Source organism: Sciurus carolinensis, chromosome 16 (genome assembly GCF_902686445.1).
Source record: "Sciurus carolinensis chromosome 16, mSciCar1.2, whole genome shotgun sequence".
NCBI classification, from domain to species: domain Eukaryota; kingdom Metazoa; phylum Chordata; class Mammalia; order Rodentia; family Sciuridae; genus Sciurus; species Sciurus carolinensis.
Window position 1 is genome coordinate 17912539 of NC_062228.1, and position 26938 is coordinate 17939476.

At 35.7% G+C, this 26938-nt stretch overlaps 1 protein-coding gene across 1 annotated transcript in view; it reads right to left on the minus strand.

Annotated features, from left to right (window-relative positions):
• Lrrc36 (leucine rich repeat containing 36) overlaps nucleotides 1-26938 on the minus strand; it is a 56338-nt gene that overhangs the window by 11932 nt on the left and 17468 nt on the right. Inside the window, 7 exon segments of the mRNA XM_047528306.1 lie at nucleotides 2694-3134; nucleotides 6790-6841; nucleotides 8494-8621; nucleotides 20623-20711; nucleotides 23418-23514; nucleotides 24291-24462; nucleotides 24464-24484. Coding sequence (XP_047384262.1) covers nucleotides 2694-3134; nucleotides 6790-6841; nucleotides 8494-8621; nucleotides 20623-20711; nucleotides 23418-23514; nucleotides 24291-24462; nucleotides 24464-24484 — 1000 coding nt within the window.

Sequence of the window (26938 nt, forward strand, 5' to 3'; positions counted from 1 at the left end):
CATCAGAATCTCCCTTTTCCCCCTTCAGCTGTATTTCCATTTCTCTGTTCCCCTTTACTATAAACTCCTTCAATGGGTTGTTTATTTCACCCTGAAGTTGTTGTTTTTTAAAAATTTTTTTTAGTTGTTGATGGACCTTTATTCATTTACTTACACGCAGTGCTGATAATTAAACCCAGTGCCTCACATGTGAGGCAAGCGCTCTACCACTGAGCCACGATCACAGCCCTGAAGTTGCCTTCTCTGTTGCCAAATACCATAATAGCTTTTCAGTCCCAGTTATCACTATCAGCACTATCACTCCCACCTTCTCCTCCTCCTCTTTTGTGGTTCTGATGATTAAACCCTGGCCCTCATGCATGCTAGGCAAGTGTTCTACCACTGGGCTACAATCCAATAGTACAATTCCACCTTCCTGAAACACATTCTTCATTTGACTCCCAGGATAACACTCCCTCTTGGCTTTTCTCCTACATTACTAGTTGCTTCTTCCTCACTCTCTATGATGATTTCTCTTCATCTATTCAGTTTATAATGGTCAGAGAGGTCAGGATCAGTCCTCGGATCTCTTTCCTATCTATATTCACTCCTTGGGTGAGAATTCATCTAGTTTCACAGTTTTAATACCACTAATACACTTATAATTCCCTAATTTATATTACCAGTCACATCTTTTCCCCTGAATTCCAGACCAATAAGTTCAATTATAAAGTTGGCTTCTCTGAAATCTTTTAGTAGCTACCTCAAACTTAAGAAATCTGAAACCAAACTCTTGGTATTTATCTGAAAACTTGCTCTTTCCACTCTTTTCCATCTTAGTAAATGATAACTTCATTATTCTAGTTATTCAGACTCTAGAACCTGGGGTTATCTTTGACTCTATCCCACACTTCATCCTCAGTCCACAGCAAATCACAGGGTGTTTTCTCTTTGAGCATATCCAGAATCTGAACCTTCAGAGTATCCTATATTACTTCTTACCACCTTCACCGCTCTCTAGCTCAGGTCACCACCAACTCTTATCTGGAATATAACCATTTAAATGGTTAAAAGAATTTTCATCCTTGCCCACTTCCTACAGTCTATTTTCAATCCAGCATCCAGAGTCATTCTTTTCTTTTTTCAGTACTAGCAATTGAACTCAGGGTCTTACACATGCTAGGCAAGTGCTGTGCCACTGAATTACATATCTAGCCCTTTTTAAAATTTTATTTTGGGACAAGGTCTTGCTAAGTGGCCTCAAACTTGCCTCAACCTTTAGAGTAGCTGGGATTGCAGGTGTATGCCACCTGCCCAGACAAAGTAATTCTTTTATTTTTATTTTTCAGCTAGAGTAATTATTCGGTGAGATCACAGCATCCCCCTGTTACAAACACTAAAACTTCTTCTTCTTTTTGGTATTAGTATTAAACCGAGGGGCACTTAACCACCGAGCCACATCTCCAGTCCTTTCTATGTTTTATTTTGAGGCAAGGGTCTCACCACATTGCTTAGGGCCTCTCTAAGTTGCTGAGGCTGGCTTTGAACTCATGATCCTTCTGCCTCAGTATCCCAAGATGCTGGGATTTCAGGTGTGTGCCACTGAGTCAGGCCCTTCAACTACTTCTAACCTCACTCAGAATAAATTTTGGCTATCTCTCTGACTTCATCCATATACTTCACTTAACTCTACTATAGCCACATTGGCTCCTTCTTGTTTCTTAAACACACCAAGCATGTTCCAGCCTTGGGGAATTGTACTTAGTACTCTCACTAGAAAGTTCTCCTCTCACTTATCTACATGGCTTATACTCTTGCTTCATTCAAGTCTCTATTTTTATAATGCCTCATCAAAGAAGCTTTCCTTGATCATTCAATCTAAAACATCACCTCATCCTTATATTTTTCATCACAGCACTTCTCATAGCTTGACACATGTTTATAAATTAACTTGGTTTATTGTCTGTTTTTTATGAAAATGTAAGCTCCATGAAAGTAGGGAATTTTAAAAAAATATGGAATTTGATTTTGCTCACTACTTTTTCTGAAGAGCTAGAACTAGAATAGTCTGGCATATAGTATGTGTACTTGGAGTTTTATTGAATAAGTTAATAAATAATTGAAGAACAGTCTCCATCACTCATTCTCAAACTAGTTTCTTATGCAAGTAACTCATAATATCAGGAATTGTGGTCAGAGAATATTATATGCTGCTATAAACACATCCTGGGATGCTATGTAACTATAATAACATGTAGCTGTAAAGCTCACATTCCTATAAATTTTCTCCAATTTATCTGTTATGTTAAACTCATACCCTGCAGATTTCTGGAAGTTCCATGGACCACTAGAGACCCTGAAATACAATTTAAGAAATGTTAATGTGCCAGGTGCTATGGCACACACCTGTAATCCCAGCAACTCAGGAGGCTGAGGCAGGAGGATCTCGAGTTCAAAACCAGCCTCAGCAACTTAGTGAGGTCTAAGTAACTCAGGGAACCCCTGTCTCTAAATAAAATATTAAAAAAGGCTAGGGATGTGGCTCAGTGGTTAAGTGCCCCTGGGTTCAATCCCCGGTACCAAAAAAAAAAAAAAAAAAAAAAGAAAAGAAATGCTAATGCAATTTAAGAAATGTTAATTTCAAAATGTCCAGTTATACTTTCTACCTTCATGCCTATGAAAAAAAGATCTGTAAACTGACAGGAAGCTATTACCTGAACTGAGCTTCAAAAGTCTTTCGGTGCTGGAATCAGGGTTTGACAGAGAAGTCAGTAAGTCTCCACAGGAATGGGATGTGGTGGCCTTTATATCATTTGGAGGCTTTGTGCTATATTCTCGGTAGTTCTTGTTTCTCTGAGGCCTTTTACCAAGACTTCCATGCAGGGATCGAGTTTGAGAATAATGACCATCATAATTTTCCAGACCAATATCGGAAGGTATCTGATAGGGATGGATCTGGCTAGAATCACCCACATCCAGGCGTTTACCCAATGAGGCATCATGGGAAAGTTGGTAAGTATCGGATCTTGTTATCAAGTCCTTTTCTGGAGAAGAACCTGAAGATTTATTGTCCAAAAAAGATATTCGGTACCCATCCCTAGTCATCTTCTCCGGGGATTGGACTGTAGGCTGATGAGGCGAGTAGTGTCTAAATTCTAATCACCATCAAGAGGGAAAAAACACACACAATGAGAATCCTTCTTAGGGTGCCCCTGTTCACTGAGACAGAAAAAGTTCTTGGGACAAGGCAGATAATAATTTTGATAAATGGTAGTACAAAGTGATAAGAGAATTTCCAACACATGGGCAAAATCAACAAAATGTGAGACATTTATGCAAACAGAATCTATTAACATTCTGGAAATAAATTTCTTTTTCTAAAAATTTTATTCATTTATTTATGTGGTGCTGAGAACTGAACCCAGTACCTCACACATGCAAGGCAAGTGCTCTACCACTGAGCCACAACCTCAACCCTGGAGATAAATTTCATATTAATAAAATCTCCTAGGAATTTCTTCCTAAAACTATAGGATCAGTTTTCTAAACAGTTATTTCACATAAAAATTTTATGTACTACCACATGACAATAATTGTGATTTTATATATTGAGTCTACAAAATAATTGATCTACAAAAGTGTACAAAATAACCAACAGAGATGCCCTTCAGTTGATGAATAGATAAAGAAACTGTGGTATATATACACAATAGAATATTACTCAGTCATAAAGAAGAATAAAATTATGGCATTTGCTGGTAAATGGATGAAGTTAGAAAATATCATGCTAAGTGAAATAGGCCAAGCCCAAAAAACCAAAGGCCAAATGTTTTCTCTGATATGTTCATGACAATATACAACGAGGGGAGTGAGGGGGGAGAAAAGAATGAAAGAACTTTGGCTGGTGTAGAGGAAAATGGGGTGGGGGTGGGGGACAGAAAGATAGTAGAATGAAACAGACAGTATTATCCTATGTATATGTATAATTACATGAATGGTACGAATCTACATTGTGTACAACCATAGAAATGAAAAGTTGTACCCCATTTATTTACAATGAATCAAAATGCAATCTATAAAAATAAAAAAGATTTTAATAAATAAAAAAAGTAAAACATAAAAAAGTGTACAAAGTAATATTGATTTAATAGACTTCCTGCAATAAAGCTAAGCCAACTCCCAAACTCCATCCAGAGACACTAGGTTCGTTCTTGGGGACCACTGTCCTAAGCCAATTAAATGATAGCGAATACAAAACCTATGAAAATCTCTAACTTAGGTACTAACCCAGTTACAAAACATTTCTCTCAGATAGCTATATCTTTCATCCCCAAAAGTCAGAGTGGGGCAGGTAGAACACCACAAAAAGAGAAAGCCCTGTGCTCTTTGGTGCTTTAAGAGCTTCATATGATTGAAGTGCTTTCTTATAAAACAAAAAATACTGTTATCTGATTGGTCACATTAACTCTTCCAACTCTGATTTTCTTAAGTACCTATAAGAACCTCCTATGTGTTACCGAGGATTGACACATACAGTGTGGAAAAGGTCATAGAACAATATCATTAGGTAACAAAAAGAATATAAGAACAAGGGACTACTATTTCAAGTAATGGCAAATTAACTAATTCAATTATCATCCTATTGAAGACATTAAAGAAGTAGGATGATACATATTCTTAAAAGCATCAAAGAGCTAAGAAGATAGGAATTTGTAGGTCCAAATCTAGGAACAAAAGAACTCCTATTGGTAAGTCTAGCATGGAAAGTCACTTTTTAGGATAAAAGGAACAGAAATACAAGTCTAAGGTTCACCCAAGGTGGGGTATAACAACACCCTACCAACACACACACACACTAAAAGGGAACTCTGGGGAGGATACAATATCCATAGTAAAGATAAACCAGAAATAAACTAGCTCTTGGAATGACTGGTAATGCAAGTTTGCATCATCTGGTAGTTCAGAGAACTTCAAAGCTTAAGTTGGGATCAAGGTGACTGATAGTGTTTTGGGTGCCTGCTAGAAGCAAATGAAAATCTGTTCTGGAAAAAATATACTCATTTAAGAACTAATAATTAATTGTTAGTTCAAATAATTATTCAAATCGAATAGCCAACAAAGATTCAAAACATACAAAAAGGAACCAAGACAACATAAGTAAAAACCAGTAGGGAAAAAAGACAACAAACACAGACCTCCCCCAAATCAGACATTACAAAAAACAGATATAGCCTATAAAACAGGCATGCTTATCATGTCTAGAGAAACATAAAGGAAGTCTTTACTCTACTGTTATGTATATCTAAAAAGAAAAAAAAAGGTCCGAATTTTCTCCTTAGAAAAACTGACCCAGAGGATTTGAAAAAGCATATAGAACAACAACAACAAAATTGGAATGAAGAATTCAGCAGACAGGTATAATAATAGATTAGATATAGTTGAAGAGAATGTAAGTAAACTGAAAACTGGTCAGAGGGAATTAAACAGTCTGTAGACCAGTCAAAGATGAAAAATATAAAGAGACAAAAAGGACAAAATGAAAATCTCTGACATATATTTAATTAACTAAGAGTTCCAGAAAGATAAAAGACACAAAAGAATGGGTCACAAACAGTATTCGAAGTACTGTCCAGAACTAATGAGATGTAATTCACAGATGTGAGAAGTATAATAAATACCAAACAGAATAAATAAAAATAAACCCAAGCTGGGCCTGGTGGCACACACCTACAATTCCAGTGGCTTGGAAGGCTGTTCAAAGCCAGTCTCAGCAACTTAGTGAGGCTCTAAGCAACTTAACCAGACCCTGTCTCAAAATAAAAACTAGAAAAAAAGGGGGTTGGAGATGTTGCTCAGTTGTTGAGCACCCCTGGGTCCAAACCCCTGTACCCGCTGCCCCAGAAAAAAAAATCTGGACATCATAATGAAACTGAAGAAAACCAAAGACAACTGAAAAATTCTAAAAGCAATCAGAGGTTAAAAAAAGACATATTATTCTTGCAGGAGTCAGATTTCCAGTTAACTTCTTAAAAGTAAACACAAAAAACAAATACAAAGGAATAATTTCAGTATTTGTAAAGAAACAACTGACAATCTAAAAATCTGTACTCAACAAAAACACCCTTCGAGAATGATGGTGAAATAGAGGCATTTTCAAACAAAACTAAGTTCATCTCCAATAGTCCCACACTAAAGGAAATTCTAAAGGATGTACTGTAAGTTGGTGGAAAATTAACTCAGAAAAGAAGTCTAGGATAAAAAAATAAGAGAAAACAAAGTGATAAACATATGGATGAATTTAAATATATACCATTTGTATAAAAATATCTTGTGGGTTTTTTTATGCTACAGAGAATTAAGATCCATAAGAATAACACATGTCAGGAGGGTAAATGGAGGGTAAAAAGACTTTAGGATCTTTAAATTATCCAAGAGAAGATTTAAGATATTGATTTTAAAATTATAAAAGTTAAGAACACATATTGTTGTTTTGGGAATAATATTAAAAATATAGAAACACAACTTATAAACTAATTGGGGGAAGAATGAATAGAAAAATAACAAATTCAGAAGAATGCAAGAAAATAAAAAGAAATGGAATAGTTAGCCAATACAAAAAGAATAAAGGAGATCAGAATATTCACTCTTCAAGCAAAAGTATCAAAACCTCACAGGTCACTAAACATCCAAGGCAATCCCTCAGAAAAGCAGAAAGGAGTAAGTTGACCAAACAGGGCCTCAGGGCTGTGACATCATCACCTCTTAAATTTCATCTGTGTGGGAAAAAATACTTAAAAGCAAAATATTTACCATCATTCTGGTGGCTGTCACTTGGCATCTCCCTTCTTGTCACTTCCTGCATCTAAAAAAAAGTTTGAAAGTTTAGAAAGAAGGGCATTCGCTGGCATTCAGACACGAGCTCATTAGACCAGGGGTTCAGAGTACTTTCCTATTAGCAAGGATGTTCATTCATGGAAGCAGGGGAAACCATCATTCAAGCAAAGGTCAAGCCTATTTTAAAAAACAGTCAGAATACAAGGAGATGACAGAGTTGCTTTGAAGCAGGTAAGGAGACTATTTGAAAATACAAAATACCCTTAGAAGGTAAAGGACATACCAAAAGGTGAAATACTATATTTTTTTCTGCTTAGATAACTCAGCATAGAAATTAGATAAAGCCACTTTTTCTTTTTCTTTTCTATTTAAAGAATTCCCATATTTATTTTACCTTTTGGTAAAGCTGAGTATCAACCACAGAAACTGATAGAAGTTTAATAGGCTGGAAATTAGTCTCAGGCATAACTAGGTAAGGGCTGAAGAAAAAAATAAATAAAAAAGAAGCCACCTAAGCTACCTACGATTTGCTTTTAAAAAAAGGATCTTTTTGGTAGCCTGGCAGAGAAAGAAGTCCCACTTCCTTGTTTGTTAAACTGAAAGGATTTCAGCAATTTCCTTTTCCTCTCCAAGAAGAGGAGCGTTTTAAAAAAATCTAATAAGTGCTATCTAATTTTAAATATAGATTGGAGTATCCTTTTCTCCATTTCCTTAAATCAATTCTAAGATTTTTAAAAATGGTAATAGTGATTGTTTCTAAGTCCCCCAAGTAGAATCTTCAAAAACAAGGAAACCAATTAAATGCTTTCTTTTAAATTATTATTTAATAACAATAATTGAATAATAATTTTAAAAATTTAATTATTTTTAAAATAAAGTATTATATACTCAAACTGAAGAAAAATCTTACTAACTTTAATAGTACAGTCTTGATCATCCAAATTGTACATGATTCAGAGTCTTTGCTTCTTTTCCCTCTGGTTATTTTCTATAATTTCATTGCTCATATAAATTTATCAAAGAAAAGGCAGACAAAGGGAGAAATTGAACATAAGAGTAGTCAATTCTGCTCTTTGTATCATATTCACTCACACAATAAATCTTATATAATGGTTGCATGACTTTTTCTTGCCAAATTTTTCACCGAAAACTTGTTATTTTTAATTCTTTCCAAGTCTTGAATGATTTCTACCTTCCCATTGTCCATCACTCCTGTACTGTCTTCACCCCTTAACTTTTCTTTTTTTTTTTTTTCTGTTACATTGAAGAGCAGCTTTGGGAAAGCCACCCCTGAAATGGAACTCTGTAATTAAAAGGTAAAGGTAGAAAATGTAAGAGGCAACAGAGCAGGAGATGGAGAAATTGGGTAGAGAGGAGAGATTTTATAACCAGCCAAAAGATATTAATAGTTGCATTCCTGTTTGAGGACCAAAATACCTGGCATAAAATGTTATAAAGTTATATACATAAATATGTAACATCTGATAACAGATTAGTGAGAATAAGGGAAAGGGAGATTGAAATTAATAGAGAAAGTATTCTGCACTCTGTCTTGCCATTTCCTTTTAGAGGATCCAAAATGCCTTTATCGAACAAGGCCTCTTAGGCCTTCATAAATAATTCAGTGAGAATATTAAGCACTGGCTAGTCAACTGATCAGTAGGGGAGTGAATACATTACCTGTGGCCCCAGTGAGAAAGTGTCTGATTTCTGACCTGGTATACCATTGCCCTGGGTTGCAGAAGTGCTGGTTAGGGAATCCTTTATTTCCCGGTTGGGAAAGGGACTAAAAAGTCCTTTGTTTGAGTCTGTTTAAAAGAAAAGGCATACAATGAAGCTCTGACCGGACTTCAAAGGAAAGCATGTCCTATAGAAAGATACTGGAGGAGGGGTAAGTGCTGGTTCTGTTGTCAACACTTGAACACCAAATTCAACAATCTTGAGCTACAGGAGGAGATGCTGGAAACAGACTTCCTGGATTACAATTCACAGTTCTAATCAGTAGTCTGCACTGATTCACCATTTCAAACCAGTCTCTTTCTGCCTTGATTTCCTAATTTGTAAAAAGAGAACACCTAATCATGATCTATTTCATAGAGAATACTTCTAAATCCTGAGGTTGCCCAGCATTGTTTTAAAAACTATGATTAGGGAAATAACTTTAAAAATAAAAAGGGAAGCCAAAAACTGTATCCTAATTATGGCCGCCCTGGAAACTGATATCAAGAAGAATCAGTTAGGAATTCTATTAATTTGTTAACATTTGTATAAAAGTTTTTGCATATCTTTTGTACCAGGGATTGAACCCAGGGGTGCTTAACCACTGACATACACCCTTTCTCTTTTTTTTTTTTAATTTCTAGAGAGGGTCTCACTAAGTTGCTGAGGTTGGCCTTGAACTTGCAATCCTCCTGTCACAGTCTCTTGAGTAGCTGGGATTACAGGCTTATCTCTTTTTTTTTTTTTTTTTGGGTGCTGGGGATTGAACCCAGGGCCTTGTGCTTACAAGGCAAGCACTCTACCAACTGAGCTATCTCCCCAGCCCCGGGATTACAGGCTAATGCCACCATGCCCAGCTAGTTTTTGTACATTTTTTTTTTTTTAGTTGTAGATGGATATAATACCTTTATTTTATTTATTCATTTTTATGTGGTGTTGAAGATGGAACCCAGTGCCTCACACATGCCAGACAAGCGCTCTACCACTGAGTCATAACCGCAACCCAGTTTTTGCACATTCTTGATCAATACTTTTAATTGTAGGATTCTGAAATCTGGGGTTTTATAGGGGAACTTGGATGAAAATAAATGTTTTTCATTTGTTTAGGGAAATTCTCTCTGCAGGATTGTGCAAGAATTATGATAGTTTCAAAGCCTTGGGTCTCCTTCAAACAATGTGCTCTTCTGCTACTTTCTATTCTGTGTCTCTGGCAACAGAAAGCCACTAAGAAAAGTCAATGTGAATGAGAACCCAAAATGAATAAAGGTAGCTTCCTGAGAACCTTTGGGGCTCTAAAATGCTTCCTATTTCTGAGTTACCTTGGACTGAAATGTCCTATGTAAGCACAAAATACTCTTCCACCATTGGACTTGACAGAACTGTTCTCAAAATAACAAAAGCTCTTAAACTTATGTTCTCCAGTTCCTACTATAGTAGTACTGCAGGAAAAACAATATGAATCAGAAACCTGATTCCCTATAGAAAAGGCAAATGGTCAGGAGGCTATAATTTGGGTTCAGGCTCCTTTCACCCTTATCCTGTAGAACAAGACTTCAAAGGTGTCCAAGTCTCTGCTCCACCCTTCTTTTCATCCTCCAGCACTTATGCTCCTTTTCATATTCACAGGTTCTTTTTCTTTCCTTCAACCTACTTCTTGGTTCAAACAAATCCCCCACAGTCTAAACTCTTTGGTAAGTGCTATCACCACACCTTCTCCTGTATTTCAGCTGTCATCTAAATCTGGATGACCCTAAATTGAAATGTCCTCTGATCTCTCTTTTGATGTCCAGACCTAAATTTATTGAATAATCCCAAAGAGTGCCCCATAGAGGCACAAATACAAAGAGTCAGTATTTTCCAAACCAAACTCACTATCTTTATTTCCAAAACTCTTCCTGCTGGTGCCTTCCCAATCTTGGCATTGGCATTCCTGCTTACTGAATCCCTCAAGACAGAAACTTGTTCTGGGACTCTCATTCAGCTGAAATTTCAATCAATTATAAAGTTCTATAGAGTCAATCTTTTTTGTGGGGGGAGCTTTATTTTAATTGAAATATAATTGACATATCATTCCTTCCACTTTATTTATTTATTTATTTTTGACAGAACTAGGGATCAAATCCAGGGCCTTGTGCATGCTAGGTAAGCACTCTAACACTGAACTACATTCGCGGTCCCCTTTTCATCCTTTTAAAGAGTACAATTCAGGGACTGGGGTTGTGGCTCAATGGTAAAGTGCTTGCCTCACATATATGAGGCACTGGGTTCGATCCTTAGCACCACATAAAAATAATTAAGTAAAATAAAGGTATTGTGTTCCTCTACAACTAAAAATATATTTTTAAAAAAGAGAACAATTCAGGGGTTCTTAGTATATTCACAATATTGTGCAACCATCATCATCTCATTTTAGAACATTTCATCACCCCAAGAGAAATCTGATAGCTATCACTACCAACTCTCCCCTCCCTGCCACTTTCTGGAAACCACCAATATACTTTCCATCTCTATGTATTTGCCTATTCTAGAATCATACAAATATGGTCTTTTGTGTCTGGCTTCTTTCACTTAGCATGTTGTTTTCAAGATACATTTTGTAGCATGTATTAGTACTTCATTCCTTCTTTTTTTTTTTTTTTTTTTTTTTTTTTGCGGTGCTGGGGATCGAACCCAGGGCCTTGTGCTTGCAAGGCAAGCACTCTACCGACTGAGCTATTTCCCCAGCCCACATTTCTTCTTTTTTAAAGAAATATTTTTAGATGTTGATAGACCTTTATTTTATTCATTTATTTATATGTGGTCCTGAGGATAGAACCTAGTATCTCACACTAGGCAAGCATTCTACCACTGAGCCACAACCCCAGCCCCTATTTACTTCTTCTTTTTTGGGTACCATGGATTGAACTAAGGAGCACTCAACCACTGAGCCACATTCCCAGCCCTATTTTGTATTTTATTTAGAGACAAGGTCTCACTGAGTTGCTTAGTGCCTTGCTTTTGCTGATGCTGGTTTTGAACTCAAGATCCTCCTGCCTCAGCCTTCCAAGATGCTGGGATTACAGGCGTGTGCCATTGTGCCTGGTTCATTCCTTATTATGGTTGAATAATATTCCTTATATGGTATACCACATTTTGCTTACTCATTCATCAGTCAGTGGACTTTTTGGCTATTATGAGTGATGCTGTTTTCATTCTTGTACAAATGTTTGTATAGACATAGGTTTTTATTTCACTTGAGTATATACCTACACTAGTAGAATCACTGGGTCAAATGGTAACTGTGTTTAACTTTTTGAGAAACTGAAACTATTTTCCAAAGCAGCTGTACAATTTTACTTTCCCATCAGCAGTGTGTGAGGGCTCCAATTTCTCCACATCCTTGCTCTCAGTTATCTGTCTTTTTGATTATAGTCATCCTAGTATGGGTGAAGTGATATCTTATTGTGGTTTTGATTTGCATTTCCCTGATGGCTAGTGGTGTTGAATATTTCATGTGCTTATTGGCCAGCTGCCTATCTTCTCTGGAGAAATGTCAATTCAAATCTTTTGCCTGCATTTTAATTAAGTTGCTTGACTTTTTGTTATTGAGTTGTAAGACTTCTTTACGTAGGCCAGGCATGATGGCACATACCTGCAATCTCAGTGACTTGGGAGGCTGAGGCAGGAAGATCACAAGTTCAAGGCCAGCACTCAGCAACTTAGTGAGACCCTGTTTCAAAATAAAAAGTAAAAGGAGCTGGGGGTATAGTTCAATGGTAAAGCACCCCTGGGATCAATCTATAGTATTGTGAAAGAAAGTTTTAAAAATAAATACTAGACCCTTGCCAGATGTACAGCTTGCAAATATTTCTTCCTATTTTGTGAGTTGTCTTTCCACTTTCTTGGTAGTATTTTTTGAGACACAAATTTTTAATTTTTATGAAATTCAATTTATCTTTTTTTTTTTTTTTTTTTTAGTTGCTTGGGTTTGGGGTGTCATAGCCAAGATATGGGTCACTCTTGAAAAAGAAAATCTGATACTTTACTCTGTCACCATTATTACTAAGTATGTCATATACAATAATCAAGAAAAAAATCAGGAAAAAAAACCAATTTGCACAAATAGGTAAATTTTTTCTTGTCTTATACTTCAGTACATTTTCTTTTTTCAGACATAAAATATGGCCAGCACTTAATTCCAAGGCACATGTAATTATGACATTATCATGCAGCCCAGGTTTTTATACCTATATAACCAAGGTGATAGGTTCATATTGGCTTTATAATGCTGAAACAGGGGCAAAGAACTAATAGTTGGCTACTTCTACTACCAATAATCACAGCTGGGTGAGACTCTGCTTCACATTTGACCAAAGACATAGCAATCCACAGGAAGTTGAAACAGAAATGCATGACCCATATCACAATCAGAGAAGGACTTGTTTCCTAGCTCTGGGAGGACACTTCAGCTGTTTGCTGTTCAGGGTCTATGCCAGCTGCAGAGAATCGCCTCCAGATGTCAGGCCCTGTCACAAACAGTCCACTTTCTGTGACAAAGCTAGACAGGGTACAAAGGCCCAGTCATTTCGGCCTGGTAGGGGACTTTCTGAGGGACAGTTCTTATTCCAGAACTCTCTTTATTTTCAACCCTCTTGACTCCTCCTTCTTTTTAAAATATATTTTCCTTTGTTCTAATTAGCTATACAGGACAGTAGAATGCATTTGGACACGTCATTGGTCTTAGTGTTGATCTGTAAAGAATATCTTGTGCCCTGGATTCCACTGAGATGAATTAAGAGCAGAAATAACCTATCCTTCATTCATCTTTAAAATAAACGAAGCCTTGAGCCACTTCCTTCAAACAGTTAATAACCAATAAAAATTTAACCCTCAATTTTTAAAATATTAATTTGTAATAACTATAGAAGATATGATAACCACAAAAGGAAATAAGTATTTTTCCCACCATGAACAGACTTCCATGAACACAATAATCTTGTGGTTTTCTCCCTTAATATCTTGTATTTTTTATTCAGAAATTGAATTTTTTGATGTCTGGACTCCCGTAAAACAGAGCAGGTAAAAATGCTTAATGTTTTGTCTCCAGGCTTTCTTTTCACATCCTCAAGGATTTAACCAATCTGTGCTTCCTCATTTGTAGTTCCACTATTACTACACCACTCAGGTCAGATCCTCCTTGTCCCCAACTTGAACTACTGCCTCCAATTCCTGCCCATAGACTGAATTTAGCTTGAGTTATATCTTTCCTCCCACATCATGCTTCATCTCTAAAACATCTTTAATTGTTACCCATTTTTAAGGGAGCAAAATGAACATGATTAGTACAGGGGCTTCTAGCAACTTGGCCTTAGCACCAGTCATAAAGTGAGTCAATTTCTTGATCTGTATGCCTGTATTTGTGCTGCTTTTCTCTACATTGACAGCTCTTTCCCCTCAATTATGTCCACTGAATGCCTAACTTAAGTGTCTCCCCTCTTGGAAAGCCTTTTCTTAGGCCCCCAGGCAGTACTAACTGCTATTACCTACCTCACACAGCTTTGTCTCTGCCACAGTGGACCTCTTGTCTCAGATCTGTTACCTAATTAGCTGTGATAAATTGCTCTTGACACTATTATGCCATTTCCTTGTCTGTCTACCTCCTAACCCAGGATCTTCCCAGTTGATACACACTTCTTTGCTAAATGGCTCTCCTTTTCACTAGTGTAGAGACTATCCGCCCCCATTCACTACACCCCTCTTAAAGAAACACTACCCTCCCATAACAGTTCTAGACTGCCAACATCTGGATTCATATTTGAGACAGAAATTAACTTCTATCTTGTTTAAGCCACTATTTTGGGAAGTCTCTGCTATTCCAAGTTGACCTTTATCTAGCTAACTCCATCATAGCTAAACCAAGATGATGAGAATCAACAGGTTGAAAATGGATGGATTTCAATAAGTTATAAAGACACATTTTCTAGGCATAGGAATGAGCCACTTGGAGTACTGTGGTAAATTTTTCTTTTGCTTTTTAAAAATAAGATTCACAGGGCTGGGGAGATAGCTCAGTTGGTAAAGTGTTTGCCTTGCAAGCACAAGGCCCTGGGTTTGATCCCCAGCACCGCAAAATAAATAAATAAATAAATAAAAATAAAATGAGATTCACAAGATCAATATACTTTAGGTGTGAATTAATTTATTTATTGAGGTGCTGGGGGACTGAACCCCTGCTTCTTGCATTCTAGGTAGGCACTTTATCGCTGAGCTATAACTCCAGGTGATCTTAATTAAAGGTAAAAAGAATTGCTTAGAAGAATGAGCAGAGTCCCTTTCAACTCTCAGAGTCCATGTGTGGTATATACCTATGCCTATGGGATAAATGCATATTATCTTTACTAAAGCATTTAATACTCTCCACAATCTGATCTTCTAACTAACATAAACCCTCTGTCCCAACCACACCATCACCAACTTCATTCTCACATTCATGCAGCTGTTCACACCACTCCTACCAACCAGAATGTGTTGCTCTTCCCTTCAGGCCATCCCACAACTCATAGCTTTTAAGTTCTGATGGCATTGTGTCCACAACTGCCGCAAAGTCTTTGCCCACTGTCCCAGTGCATTCTGAGTTTCTATAGCATTTCACCATCCACAACTTTGTTTCTCAAGCTCAAATTTGTTTTGAGGTATTGGGGATTGAATCCAGGGGTGCTCTGTTACTAAGTTATCCACAGTCCCTTATTAAAAAGTTTTACTTTGAAACAGATTCTTGCTAAGTTGCCTGGCCTGGCCTTGAACTTGGAATCCTCCTGCCTCAGGCTAATGAGCTGCTGGGATTACAGGAGTGCACTACTGCACCTGGCTAAGAATCCAGTTTGAGAAAATGTAATTTAAGAAACTAATCTCAGTATATAATGACATCTTAAACAGACTATAATGGAAGGCAATTTGGCCATTTTTTTAATGAGGCTTTTACCATAAAATCCAGCAATTGTGTTCTTTAGTAGTTATCCAAATAAAGAAAACTTATGTCCACACAAAAATCTACATAAGTATGCTTATAACATATTTGTTCACAATTGCCAAAACTTGGAAGTAACCAAGATATTCTTCAGAAAGTGAGTGGATAAGTAAATTGTGATACATCCAGACAGTGACTACTATTCAGCACTAAAGAAATAGCTAACAACCCATGAAAAGACATAGAAGAACACAAATGTATATTGCTATGTGAATTTTTTTTTTTTTTTTTTTTTGGTTCTGGGGATTGAACTCAGGGCCTCATGCATATGAGGCAAGTACTCTACCAACTGAGCTATATCCCCAGCCCTTATATTGCTATGTGAAAGAAGCCAATCTGAAAAGGTTATATATCATATGATTCTAAGTATATGACATTCTGGATAAGGCAAAATGATGGAGATAGTAAAAAGATGAGTTGTTGCCAGGGATTAGGGGAGGAAAGGATGAATAGTAGGCACACTGGATCTCAGGGCAGTGAAAACATCTGTATAATGGTGGATACATGTCATTTAACACTTGTTAAAACCAACAAAATATACAACAGTAAAAGTGAGCCATAATGTAAACTATAGGTTTTGAGTAGGTTCATCTGATTGTAATAAATGTACTAACGTGGGGCAGGATGTTAATGATAAAGGACTTTATGCATGTGGTGGGATGGTGGCATATTGAAACTCTTGGTCTTCTCTGCTCAATTTTTCTATGAATCTAAACTTTAAAAAATAATATCTATTTTTAAAATAGCAGTGTATTACTGCAAAATAACTTTTTTGACATCTTTTCAATGTCTTGCATAATTATCAAATAAAAAACAAAAATAAAGCCTTTTGAACTTCCTATGGTCCTCTGAGATATATTCCTGGACTAGGGGTCCACAGTCCTGAGTGCAAAGATCTATATCAATCATTTGACATTTTCATATATACTACCTGTAATTGTTACATAGCTCTTTTTTATTTGTATCATATTTTTCTAATGATGTTGCAAATGTTTCAGGAAATATTTCTTTATCTATGTTCCAGAAGACAAGTTATGAATTTACAAAAATAGGAAATATCTTTTGGTTGAGGAATAAAACCAATTTCACTAAAAGGAACCCTGTATGCCAGGCCGAAGAGTTCAAACTTAATGTAGTAGTTGAGTGGAAGCCACTGAGGTTTTTGACCAGGTAAGTATAATTAATTATCACAGGTGTATTTTAAGAGAATTAATCTGGCAGCAAAGTATAAAATGAATGGAAGGATAAAGAAATGGGGATTTTGATGATACATGGACAGAGTTGGCATCCCAACTAGCTCTGCCAGTTAGTATATCACTAGGACAAGTTATTTCACCTCTTTGGGTCTCAGTTCCTCTGTCAAATCACTTTCAAGGTTGGAAGGATTAAATGAAATCATGGACAGTACCCAGGTCAGAGTTTTTCATTCAATGAATGATAACTATTAAGGATACTGAGAGGTATAAATATTCTCCTGGGTTTTAGAGGAATAGCAGCATCAAATATCAATGTAAGCCAGGCATAGTGGTGCTTGCCCATAATCCCAGCTACTTGAGAGGCTGAGGCAGGAGGATTGCAAGTTGAGGCCAGCCTTAGCAACCTAGCAAAACCATGTCTCAAAATCAAATTTAAAAAAGGACCATAAATGGACTTCAGTGGTAAAGCACTTGCCTTGGTTCAATACCCAGAACTACACAACACACACACACACACACACACACACACACACACACACAAAGAAAGAAAATAAAGAAATATAAGAAAAAAAGGGAAAGCAAACAACATAATACTGAGTTATAGTAATAGAAGAATTATGGTGACACTTATGAAACCCAAGGAGCTGTGTAGGACGGGGAGAGGGGTTCATTTGTTCTTTTGTTTTTTAAGGGGACATATTTCACTTGAGGGGCTGAAAAGTTATACAATGGGAATTCCAAGTGTATGTTACTGTTGATCAACAGAAATAACAGACTGGTATAGAGAGATACTGTACCAGGTTGCAAAGCTAGACTATTCGCCACCTTTATTTATTGCTACATTATAGTTGTACACATGGATGGTATCTGTTGTTACATATTTGTACATGCATACAATATAACTATATAATTTGGCCAATATCACTTACCAGCACTTACCCTCTCCCTCCACACCTTCCACTCCTTAGGCCTTTTTCTCTACTGATTTCCCTTTGATTTTTAGAGGATCCATCCCTACCTCTCTTTTTCTTTTCCTCTCTAGCTTCTATGAGAGAAAACATGACCCTTGACCTTCTGAGTTTGACTTAATACACTTAACATGATGATCTCTAGTTCCACCCATTTTCCTACAAATGCCATAATTTCATTTTTATTTATGACTGAATAAAATTCCATTGTGAATACATGCCACATTTTTTTTTATTAAAGGGTAATATATATTTTAAAAGATAATAATACAAAAATTGAGATGGCAGAACTAAGACCCTGTCATATAAACATCTATAAATAAGTTAATCTTACTAATTGAAGGGGAAAGATGCCAGGTTGGATTAGAAATAAAATTTAATTATACTCTGTATGCAAGTACATATACAAAAAAGATTCAGAAAGCTTAAAGTAAAAAACTGACAAAAATATAACAAGAAAATTCAAAGAAAAAGAACCTAAGGGCCACAATTCTCAACAGACAAGGCGTTAGATAAACTTTGTAATGGAAAATACATTCACTATCTATAAAGGCTTGTGCATAGAACACAATATGAACATTCATAATGTAAACTGACAAAAGTAAAATAATCTACTATCCTAAGAGGAAAACTAAATTTTTCTCAGTGTATGATAGATCAACTAGCCAAAAAAGTTATTACTAAATAAATAGGCACAGAAAGAGAAAAGATAAATAGTATGAGGAATATGGATGTGAACAATATTTATTAAACTTGAAACCCAGAAAGCAGAGACAGAACATTAAAGTATTCATGAAATTGTTAAAAACTATCTATTTAAATGTGAAAATACCCAGTAAATTACAGAGAGTAGAAAGGGTAAGAGAAGTTTATCCTCTGAACACAAGGTAATAAAATGAAACAAATAATAAAGTTTAAAGGTATAAAAGCTCCATTTAAAAAAGTTATTTCAATCTATTCTTAGTATACCACATTTTCTTTACTCATTCATCCACTGATGGCCACCTAGGGTGGTTCTATAGTTTAGCTATTGTGAATTGTCCTGTTATAAACATGGGTATACATGTCTTACTGTAGTAAAATGACTTTAATTCTTCACAACAAATACTGAAGAGTGGTAAGATGAGTATTTTTGACATGTGAGAAAATACAAAATAAATAAAAATCGATTTACTGATAAAACAACTTCTAAAAATGGATTAGATCAATAAGGGCAAAGAGTACGGAAAGAGCAGAAGAGCCTAAAGACATAGTCTAGGTATGCTTATTTTGGGGATGTGGAAGAGAGAGCCTTTGAAAGAGTCAAGGATTATGTGGTTAGAATGGGAGGAGGATCCAAGATAGTAGGTGTTCTCTGCCCTTTCAAAATGCTTGGTGGGAGAACAACACTGTTTTGAACAAATGAGCTAGTGAGAGTTGTTTTCCAGGAAAGCTTTCTCTTAGCCTGTGGCATGACCATCAACGTGGCATAACCACTTTAATCATATTGGATTACCAACAGTACTTACAGGCCACCTTCCCCGGGGATCTACTACAAATACAATTTGCAGTGGAAAACAAAGCTATTTAATGCCTCAAAGTAAGAAATAAGTTTTATATTTTAAAAATCCAGGCAACAGCCGGTACTTCCAAGAACCTTTAGAAATAGGCTGTCTAGTATAGTTTGTTCTCAGTAGAACACTTTAAGACATTTGAGCTCATAGAATAAGTCTTTGTGCTAATGACACAATATGACATAATGGAGTCTAATTCAGCTCATACAAAAAGGGGCAAATTATGTTTCAAAGTGTTTTTCTGTCTGGAAACGGATATATAAATGGTAAAAAAAAGTAACTAGAAAAAGTAGACTGTACACCAAAGCATTCATAACAGGGAAGTCTATATAACAAAGTATAAACTGGGATGATTCTCATTTGAAATAGGGTTATGAGTAATTAAAATGTTGTTCTCATGCACTTTAGTACTTTCCAAAATTATTATAAAAATTGCATCCATTTTGAAATAAAAACTGCTGTTAAAATGAAATAAAGCAACCTATAGTCCTATCATTTATGTGCACTGAAACAGCAAAGAAAGAAAAGGTAAAATAATAACTCAATCTGGTTTATTTCACTACAAAATACTGTGAAAATGATTTATCAATAAATGTCTACATGGGTAGATAAAGTCAGGAAAATAAAATACTGTAGGTTGTGAACTGAAAACCTTTAATATCTAAACTACAGAGCCAATCTATTAAATTATTGCTGAGATTTTAGAAAATCTACTGATTTTTAGAGTTTATATATAATTCAATAGCTCCTTCAAAAGGACAAAGACCTTGAGACAGAAGAAAGTTAAAGGCTATCTGATTTCACTGATGAAGAGGTTAATTCACAAGGGTGCACTGTATAATTTATCTGTTGGAAACACTTCTCCTGGCCTGTGGCAGGACCATTAATGTGGCATAGCCACTTTAATCATATTGGATTACCCACCATGCTTACAGAAATATAGTATGAACACAAGAGATTCTGTAGCTGGGAAGGTACTTGGCTGGGGAGCCCAGGAGGACCAGGGTGTGAGTGGCACAGACATAGATGAATTGTGAATCTGACTAACCAAATCTATCACCTTAGCAATGCCCAGGGGGATGTGGGGTTGGGCAAAGTAATTTTATGGTATACTAATGATATAAAATGATATAAACAAAATTGAACTCTGACTATTGCTTTTGTGCTTTGAAGGGTTCTGAGTAACACCTACTCTACAGTCTTTTCTGGCAGTGAAAGGAAGAGGGAAAAATACAGTCAATAAATCTTGTACTTGTTTCAAATCTATGATCTCTCAACTACTTTGTCTTCTTCCAATTCAAGACTGGCTATGACAGTTGAGACAACTGATGTCTTAATCATTTTATGATCATAGAGAGAAAGTTTACCTGTTTCAATCCTGGTGTCAACATCAGCATTGACTTTTGATGCAGAGCCCTCATCTGTCACACAGTTTTTTATTGTCTTCTCCCTAGAGCTGTCACAGAAGAACTTATTTAGAACTCCAAAAAAAGGTTCTAAGATCACCAATCCATGATATTTACAAAACATTAGTTCATGGTGGTCAGATTCTTTCCCAGATGCTATGACATATTAATTTATTCTTTACAAATATCTCAGAGTTAAAGTCATAATATTTATTTATTTATTTATTTATTTATTTATTATTTAATTTTGGGTACTGGGGATTAAACTCAGGGGCACTCAACCACTGAGCCACATCCCCAGTCCTATTTTGTATTTTATTTAGAGACAGGGTCTCACTGAGTTGCTTAGCACCTCACTTTTGCTGAGGCTGGGTTTGAACGCAAGATCCTCCTGCCTCAGCCTCCCAAGCCCCTGGGATTACAGGCGTGAACCGCTATGCCAGGATCATAATTTTTAAAAAGTCATAATATTTATACTGGTAATGATGAGAGAGAAGGACACTATCACTCAGCCTTTAAAGTATAAAAATCAGAAAATTTAGAACTTACTCTGTTTTTTTTTTTTGTCAGAAACTTAAGTCTGAATGATTGAGTAGGATATTTTCTTTTTAATTAATTAAAATGCTCATAGGACACAGAAAGGAATATTCTGCTGCCAAGAATTATAGTGGAGACAACTATAGCCATTAGATAAATAGATAAGAGGTAAGTGTTTGCACTTGATTGAGGTAGGTACCTTGGGAAGTGGAAGTATAGGAAGTGCCAAGCTCTTTAAACTCACCATTTCATTCAATCATTAAATCCTGCCTACTAGTATTCACCCCATTTTATAGGTGGGGGAACTGACTTCATTCAAGATGGAAAGCTTATATGATTTTTAAAAAAATATTTTTATTAGGTTGTGATGAACCTTTATTTATTTATTTGTATGCAGTGCTGGGAATCAAACTCAGTGCCTCACACATGCTAGGCAAGTACTCTACCACTAAGCCACAATCCCAACCCAGCTTGTATGATATTAATACTGAGAATAGAGTAATATTTTATGTCTGATTTAGCAATCACTTATATGGTACCTAAACAAATAAACGAAGGAACTACTTATTTGCCTTACTAGAAAATTTATTCAGTTATACATTAATTCATCTCTGTATTACTATAGTAAGCAGGAAACTCCAGTGAATTTAAGATAGGAATTCATTTACAAACTATATATACAAATAACTTTTAGAAACATCCTATTTCTATTTACAGCAAAGTAAATTTTATTCTATGTAAATTAACCTCAATAAACTTGATTTTTTAAAAATAGTGAGCTAAGAAAAAAATAGGAAACTAAAGATGTTTTTGAGGGTTACACTATAAAATATAGAGATCAGAGCAGAAATAGGCAAAGTCACTAGAAAAGAAGATGCTAGGCCACCAGGCATTGACCTCATTCATTCATCATTCAACAAATGATTTTTTTATTTTTAGATATTTTTATTTGACAATGGATCTTTAGTTAATTAATTAATTAATAATTTATATGCCGTGCTGAGGATTGAACCCAGGGCCTACACATGCCAGACAAGCACTCTACCACTAAGCCACAACCCCAGCCTCTCAACAAATAATTTCTTATCACTTTCTATGTGCTAGGCAATGACTTGGGCACCACAGACCCTACAATAAAGACCAACAAGGTCCTCAGGCTCATGGAGCTTATGTTCTAGTAAGGGGGAAATACAATTAAAAGTAAACAAGAGTTATTCTGGCGAAGAACAGAAGAATAATGTTGTAGAGATATAGTCACAATAGCTTGTTAAATTAAAAACTGTATGAACAAGAAGCAAATTACTATAAAATAAATGTTGTACATATTACTAGATGCACATAAATTTATATACACAAATGCATACATGCATACGCCTAAGTAAAAGTATATGGGATTTTGAGTTACTTATTTTGTTTCTTGTGGGTTTTTCCTATACTTTCCAAATTCTCAAAAATAAGCATGTGTTACTTTTGTCATTAGAACAAAATACTAACATAACAACTACATGTATCTACAGTACACAGATGCCTAGGATGTATATGCCTATATGTATACCAAATATTATTAATAGTTAACTCTCAGTGGTAGGACATAAAGTGATTTTTTTCAGTGTACTTGTAGGTATTATTTAAATTGTAATTATTTATCTAATTTTCATTTAAAATAATAAACTAATTTTTTTAAAGCATGAGTTTTGGGGTAGAAGATATGGTACCTTCATTTTATGGAAATTTAGTAGCAATAAATGAAAATATCTAACATCCAAAGACAGCCTCAAGGTCTGTTTACCTTTTGTTTGTGGAGAAATACCATCCTTTTCTTCTTTTGACAAATTTATCTCTAACAGTATTGCCCATGGTAATTTAAATTTCCTTATTCAATAGAAAAATATTATGTGCTGATTGATAATTCTATCAAGAAAAAGAGTGCTAAGCACTTATGAGAAGTCATCTCATAGTGTTGCTATCTATAAACTGTAAGCAACAACTTTGGAGAGTTTACAAGTCTATCCAAAGCACACTTATCAGTTCAAGAAAGCAGGAATGAACCCCATTAGGGCAGTTCTCATCAGATAAATCTCAGGATGCTAAAAAGATACTTTGATTTCAGATCTAAGTAGTTACAACTTGTGGGAGATTTCTGCTGGAAAATAAGGAAATTTAAATGAAATTCACTATGACTTACATTCAGAAACTTTTTTTGTAGAGAATTTTCTTACCTTTTCTCTACCTCTAAGAGGAAATTTTCACTGTTCCCCAACTGACTAAAATGCAGCTTGGCAGCTTTCCTCTCACTGTCGCGCACAGTTCGATCATCTGGAGGCAAAAACCGTGGTCTGAGCATGTTTCTTTTTTGGAGTAAAGAGTAGTGGGTCAGAAATCCATATTTACATAGGAAAAACTAAAGATCAGTCTCATCTTTGTGTATTAGAGACAGGTCACAACAAATGCTATTATGTTGTCACTGGAGCAAGCAGTAACTCATGGAGACTAAGGGATGCCATAGCAACAACTGCCACATAATGTAACTACTCCTTCAGAAAAGTGGAGCTTGCAAAGCAAAAAAATCTCATGTTAAGACTGAAAGTTAGACCATTTTATGAAAGAGTTCACTTAGTTTCCCTACAATGATTTTCCCAGGAACATGTGAAATCAAATTTTATATCAATAAGAAATGTAAACTTAATAAAATTATAAGAAAATGCAGACCAGCTCATTCAAAGGGATATTTCTTATTCCTTGCCAACTAAGTCCTAAATAATTGTTATTAGTTTTCTACTGCTAATACAGTGCAAAGTTGGGGCACCTGGAAAAATAAGTCTCAACCTGGAAATTTTGTATTGAGAAGGAAGTGGTGGTGAAACCATCAACTGAAGAAAACTAAAGCTGGAAGTAACTGATAAATCATAGGTGGTCATTGAATAAACAATAAACGGACTCGTCATACATCCTGCCAACACAAAGAGTTATATAAATATGACTAATAAACAAATGTCCCCTGCCAGTGCACACTCTGGGCCAACATCCAAAAGGTAAGAGGCAGTTGATTTCAAGTAACATTCTGGGGAAGGAGCAGAAGAGGAGGGTCTCACCCAGTTTCTCCAGAGTTTGTAGTGTGTACACAGCAAAGAGCCTATAATCTGTATCTTTCCTTACAACAGGATTGAGTCTCAAATCTAGTTCTTTGAGGAATGGTAAAGGCTGTAGGCGGGACACCTCCACTAATGAAGGGATGTTGTTGTAATATAAGTTCAGGTCTTGGATGTGAACATAAATACTGGATGCCCTGCAAGGAAAAGACCATATTAGGAAACTGCACATTGGTAGGAAATGTATCTACTACTTTCTATTCTTAAACACATTACCCAAACCACCCACGAGAAAGGCAGGGTTGGAACTTCTATTCAGTTACCTGAGAATAAGACTACTGTAGACCCTGGGCATAGGATGTTATATGTATGAAAAAGTTCACATATATATCTTTATAAAATCTGACATTCAAATATCAATAGAGAGTTCCTATACATATTGGCTCCCAAATCATTCTCCTAATTCAATCCTTTCTAATGGCCAAATCACTTGGCTTTCTCACCTTTGCCTCAACATTCTTCTTAACCCTAAGAACCTCAATTTAAAAAAGAAGGGATATAGGAAAAAGAGCTGCTTCTAGGGTAGAAGGATATGGTGGTGGTGGTAGTAGTAGTACTAGTAGGAGTAGGAGTAGGAGTAGGAGGAGTAGGAGTTGTAGTAATGTGGTAGTATCCTCATGTCTCAATGCCTTACTTAGAGTTTCAATGTATTATTTGGGAAAACAAAACAACACTGTCTCCAAGACTTCCCTAAGGGATCAGTCAAGGACCCTTCTTGTCCTTGTTTTCCTCTTCAGAGTTACTGCTAACATGAAAGTTCCTCATCCTCTGATCTGTCAGTTCTCTTTTGTAGAAATGTTATTCCATTCAGTTCTTATACTACAGATGTAGCAAACCCAAACCTTTTCTTAACTGGTAACAATATAATCAGGACTGGGAAAAGTCACAATTTTCCTCTTCTGCTGAAATCTGATACTGAAAAGAATTATTTAATTTGCATATATTTAGCTAGTTAGCTGCTTTTGCCCAACACTAAATCTCAGGACCATATTTCAAAACATATACATATGTGTATAATACATACTTGTAGTAGTTAAAATGCTTTTCATAAAAGAACTGTCATTGAGGATTATTTCAAAAGGTGAAATTATTTCCATTATGTATTTTATAAAATAATGTTTTTATTTTTATCTCATTTAAATCATTTTCTTATTGCAGAAAATTTAGAAAACTCAAAAGATATACACAAAACATTCCAGAGTGAACCCTATTTACATTTTGATGTATTTCTTTGTTTTTAAAAATTTTATTAACTTTTCTACTATTCAAGAGGCAGTGATTAGAAATAGTTATCAGTGCCTTTGGTTCCACTTTCAGGGCAGTACACGATTAGGACTGTATTTTTTTCATATTTTCTTTCTTCCATATTTTTACTGTGCATTATAATTACATGTATAATTATAATGTGATTATGGTAGGATTCATTGTTATACATTTGTCCATGCACATGATATAACAATATAATTTGGCCAATATCATTACTCAGTATTTTCCTTTTCCCTCTCCTCCTGCCCCAATCCCTTTGCTCTAATTAGCACTGTCTTTAATGTGTCTAATGCCCCAGCTCAAATAATCTATTTTTTTCTATTTTCTTTTGGTACTGGGAGTTTAACCTAGGGATGCTTTACCCCTGAGATATATCCCCAGCTCTTTTTTATTTTTTATTTTGAGACAGGATCTCCCTAAATTGCTGAGGCTGACCTCGAATTTTTAATCCTCCTGTCTCAGCCTCCAGAGCATCTGGGATTAAAGTGTGCACCACCATGCCAGAGGCTCAAGCAACCTTTTAATGTCTTTCAGTATAAAGTCAAGGAAACCATTTCTATCCTCCTCTCACTTTTTCCAGTTGGAATAATTTCATGTATTCCCTAACATTACATTAGAAAACACAAAACATTTTCTCTCTGGGAAAATTGAGCAAAGTAATTCAGACCTGCTAAAAGCAGATAAATAATAGATGCAAAAAATTAGAAAACTAACATTTACCAAGTGCTTCCTATATGCCAAAAACTGTTATCTGAAGTTTTATATATGTTATGTTTGATTACATGTTAATTTTATTAACCTTCACAGTAGTTTTTCACCCAATGTATAGAAGTAGAAAGAAATGGAGCATAAAAACAAATTACAGCAATGTTCACTAATTTTTTAGCATAAAAAGGACAAATAAACAAATGTACATATAAAAACAGGAGACTTAAGAACTTTGAAGTAATCCTTTCTGAAACTGATGGGCCAAATATAAATGGCTGCTAAAAATAGTCTAAACACTAGTTCAACTTGGAGTTGCTGTTTTTAGAGTCCTAGTTGGAAATCTGATCTTTTTTTTTTTTTTTTTTTGTACCAGGATTAAACCCAGGGGCACTTAACCAGGGAGCTACCTCCCCAGTCCTTTTAAAAAATTTTTGAGACAGGGTCTCACTAAGTTGTGTAGGGCCTTACTAAATTTCTGAGGCTGGCCTCAAATTTGTAATCTTCTGCCTCAGCCTTCTGAGCGGCTGGGATTACAGGTGTGTGGTACCATGCCAAATCAGCTTGCTCTTTAAGGCTCATAGTTATACCTTTAGATTGGGTCTGGATGGTATGGTTGA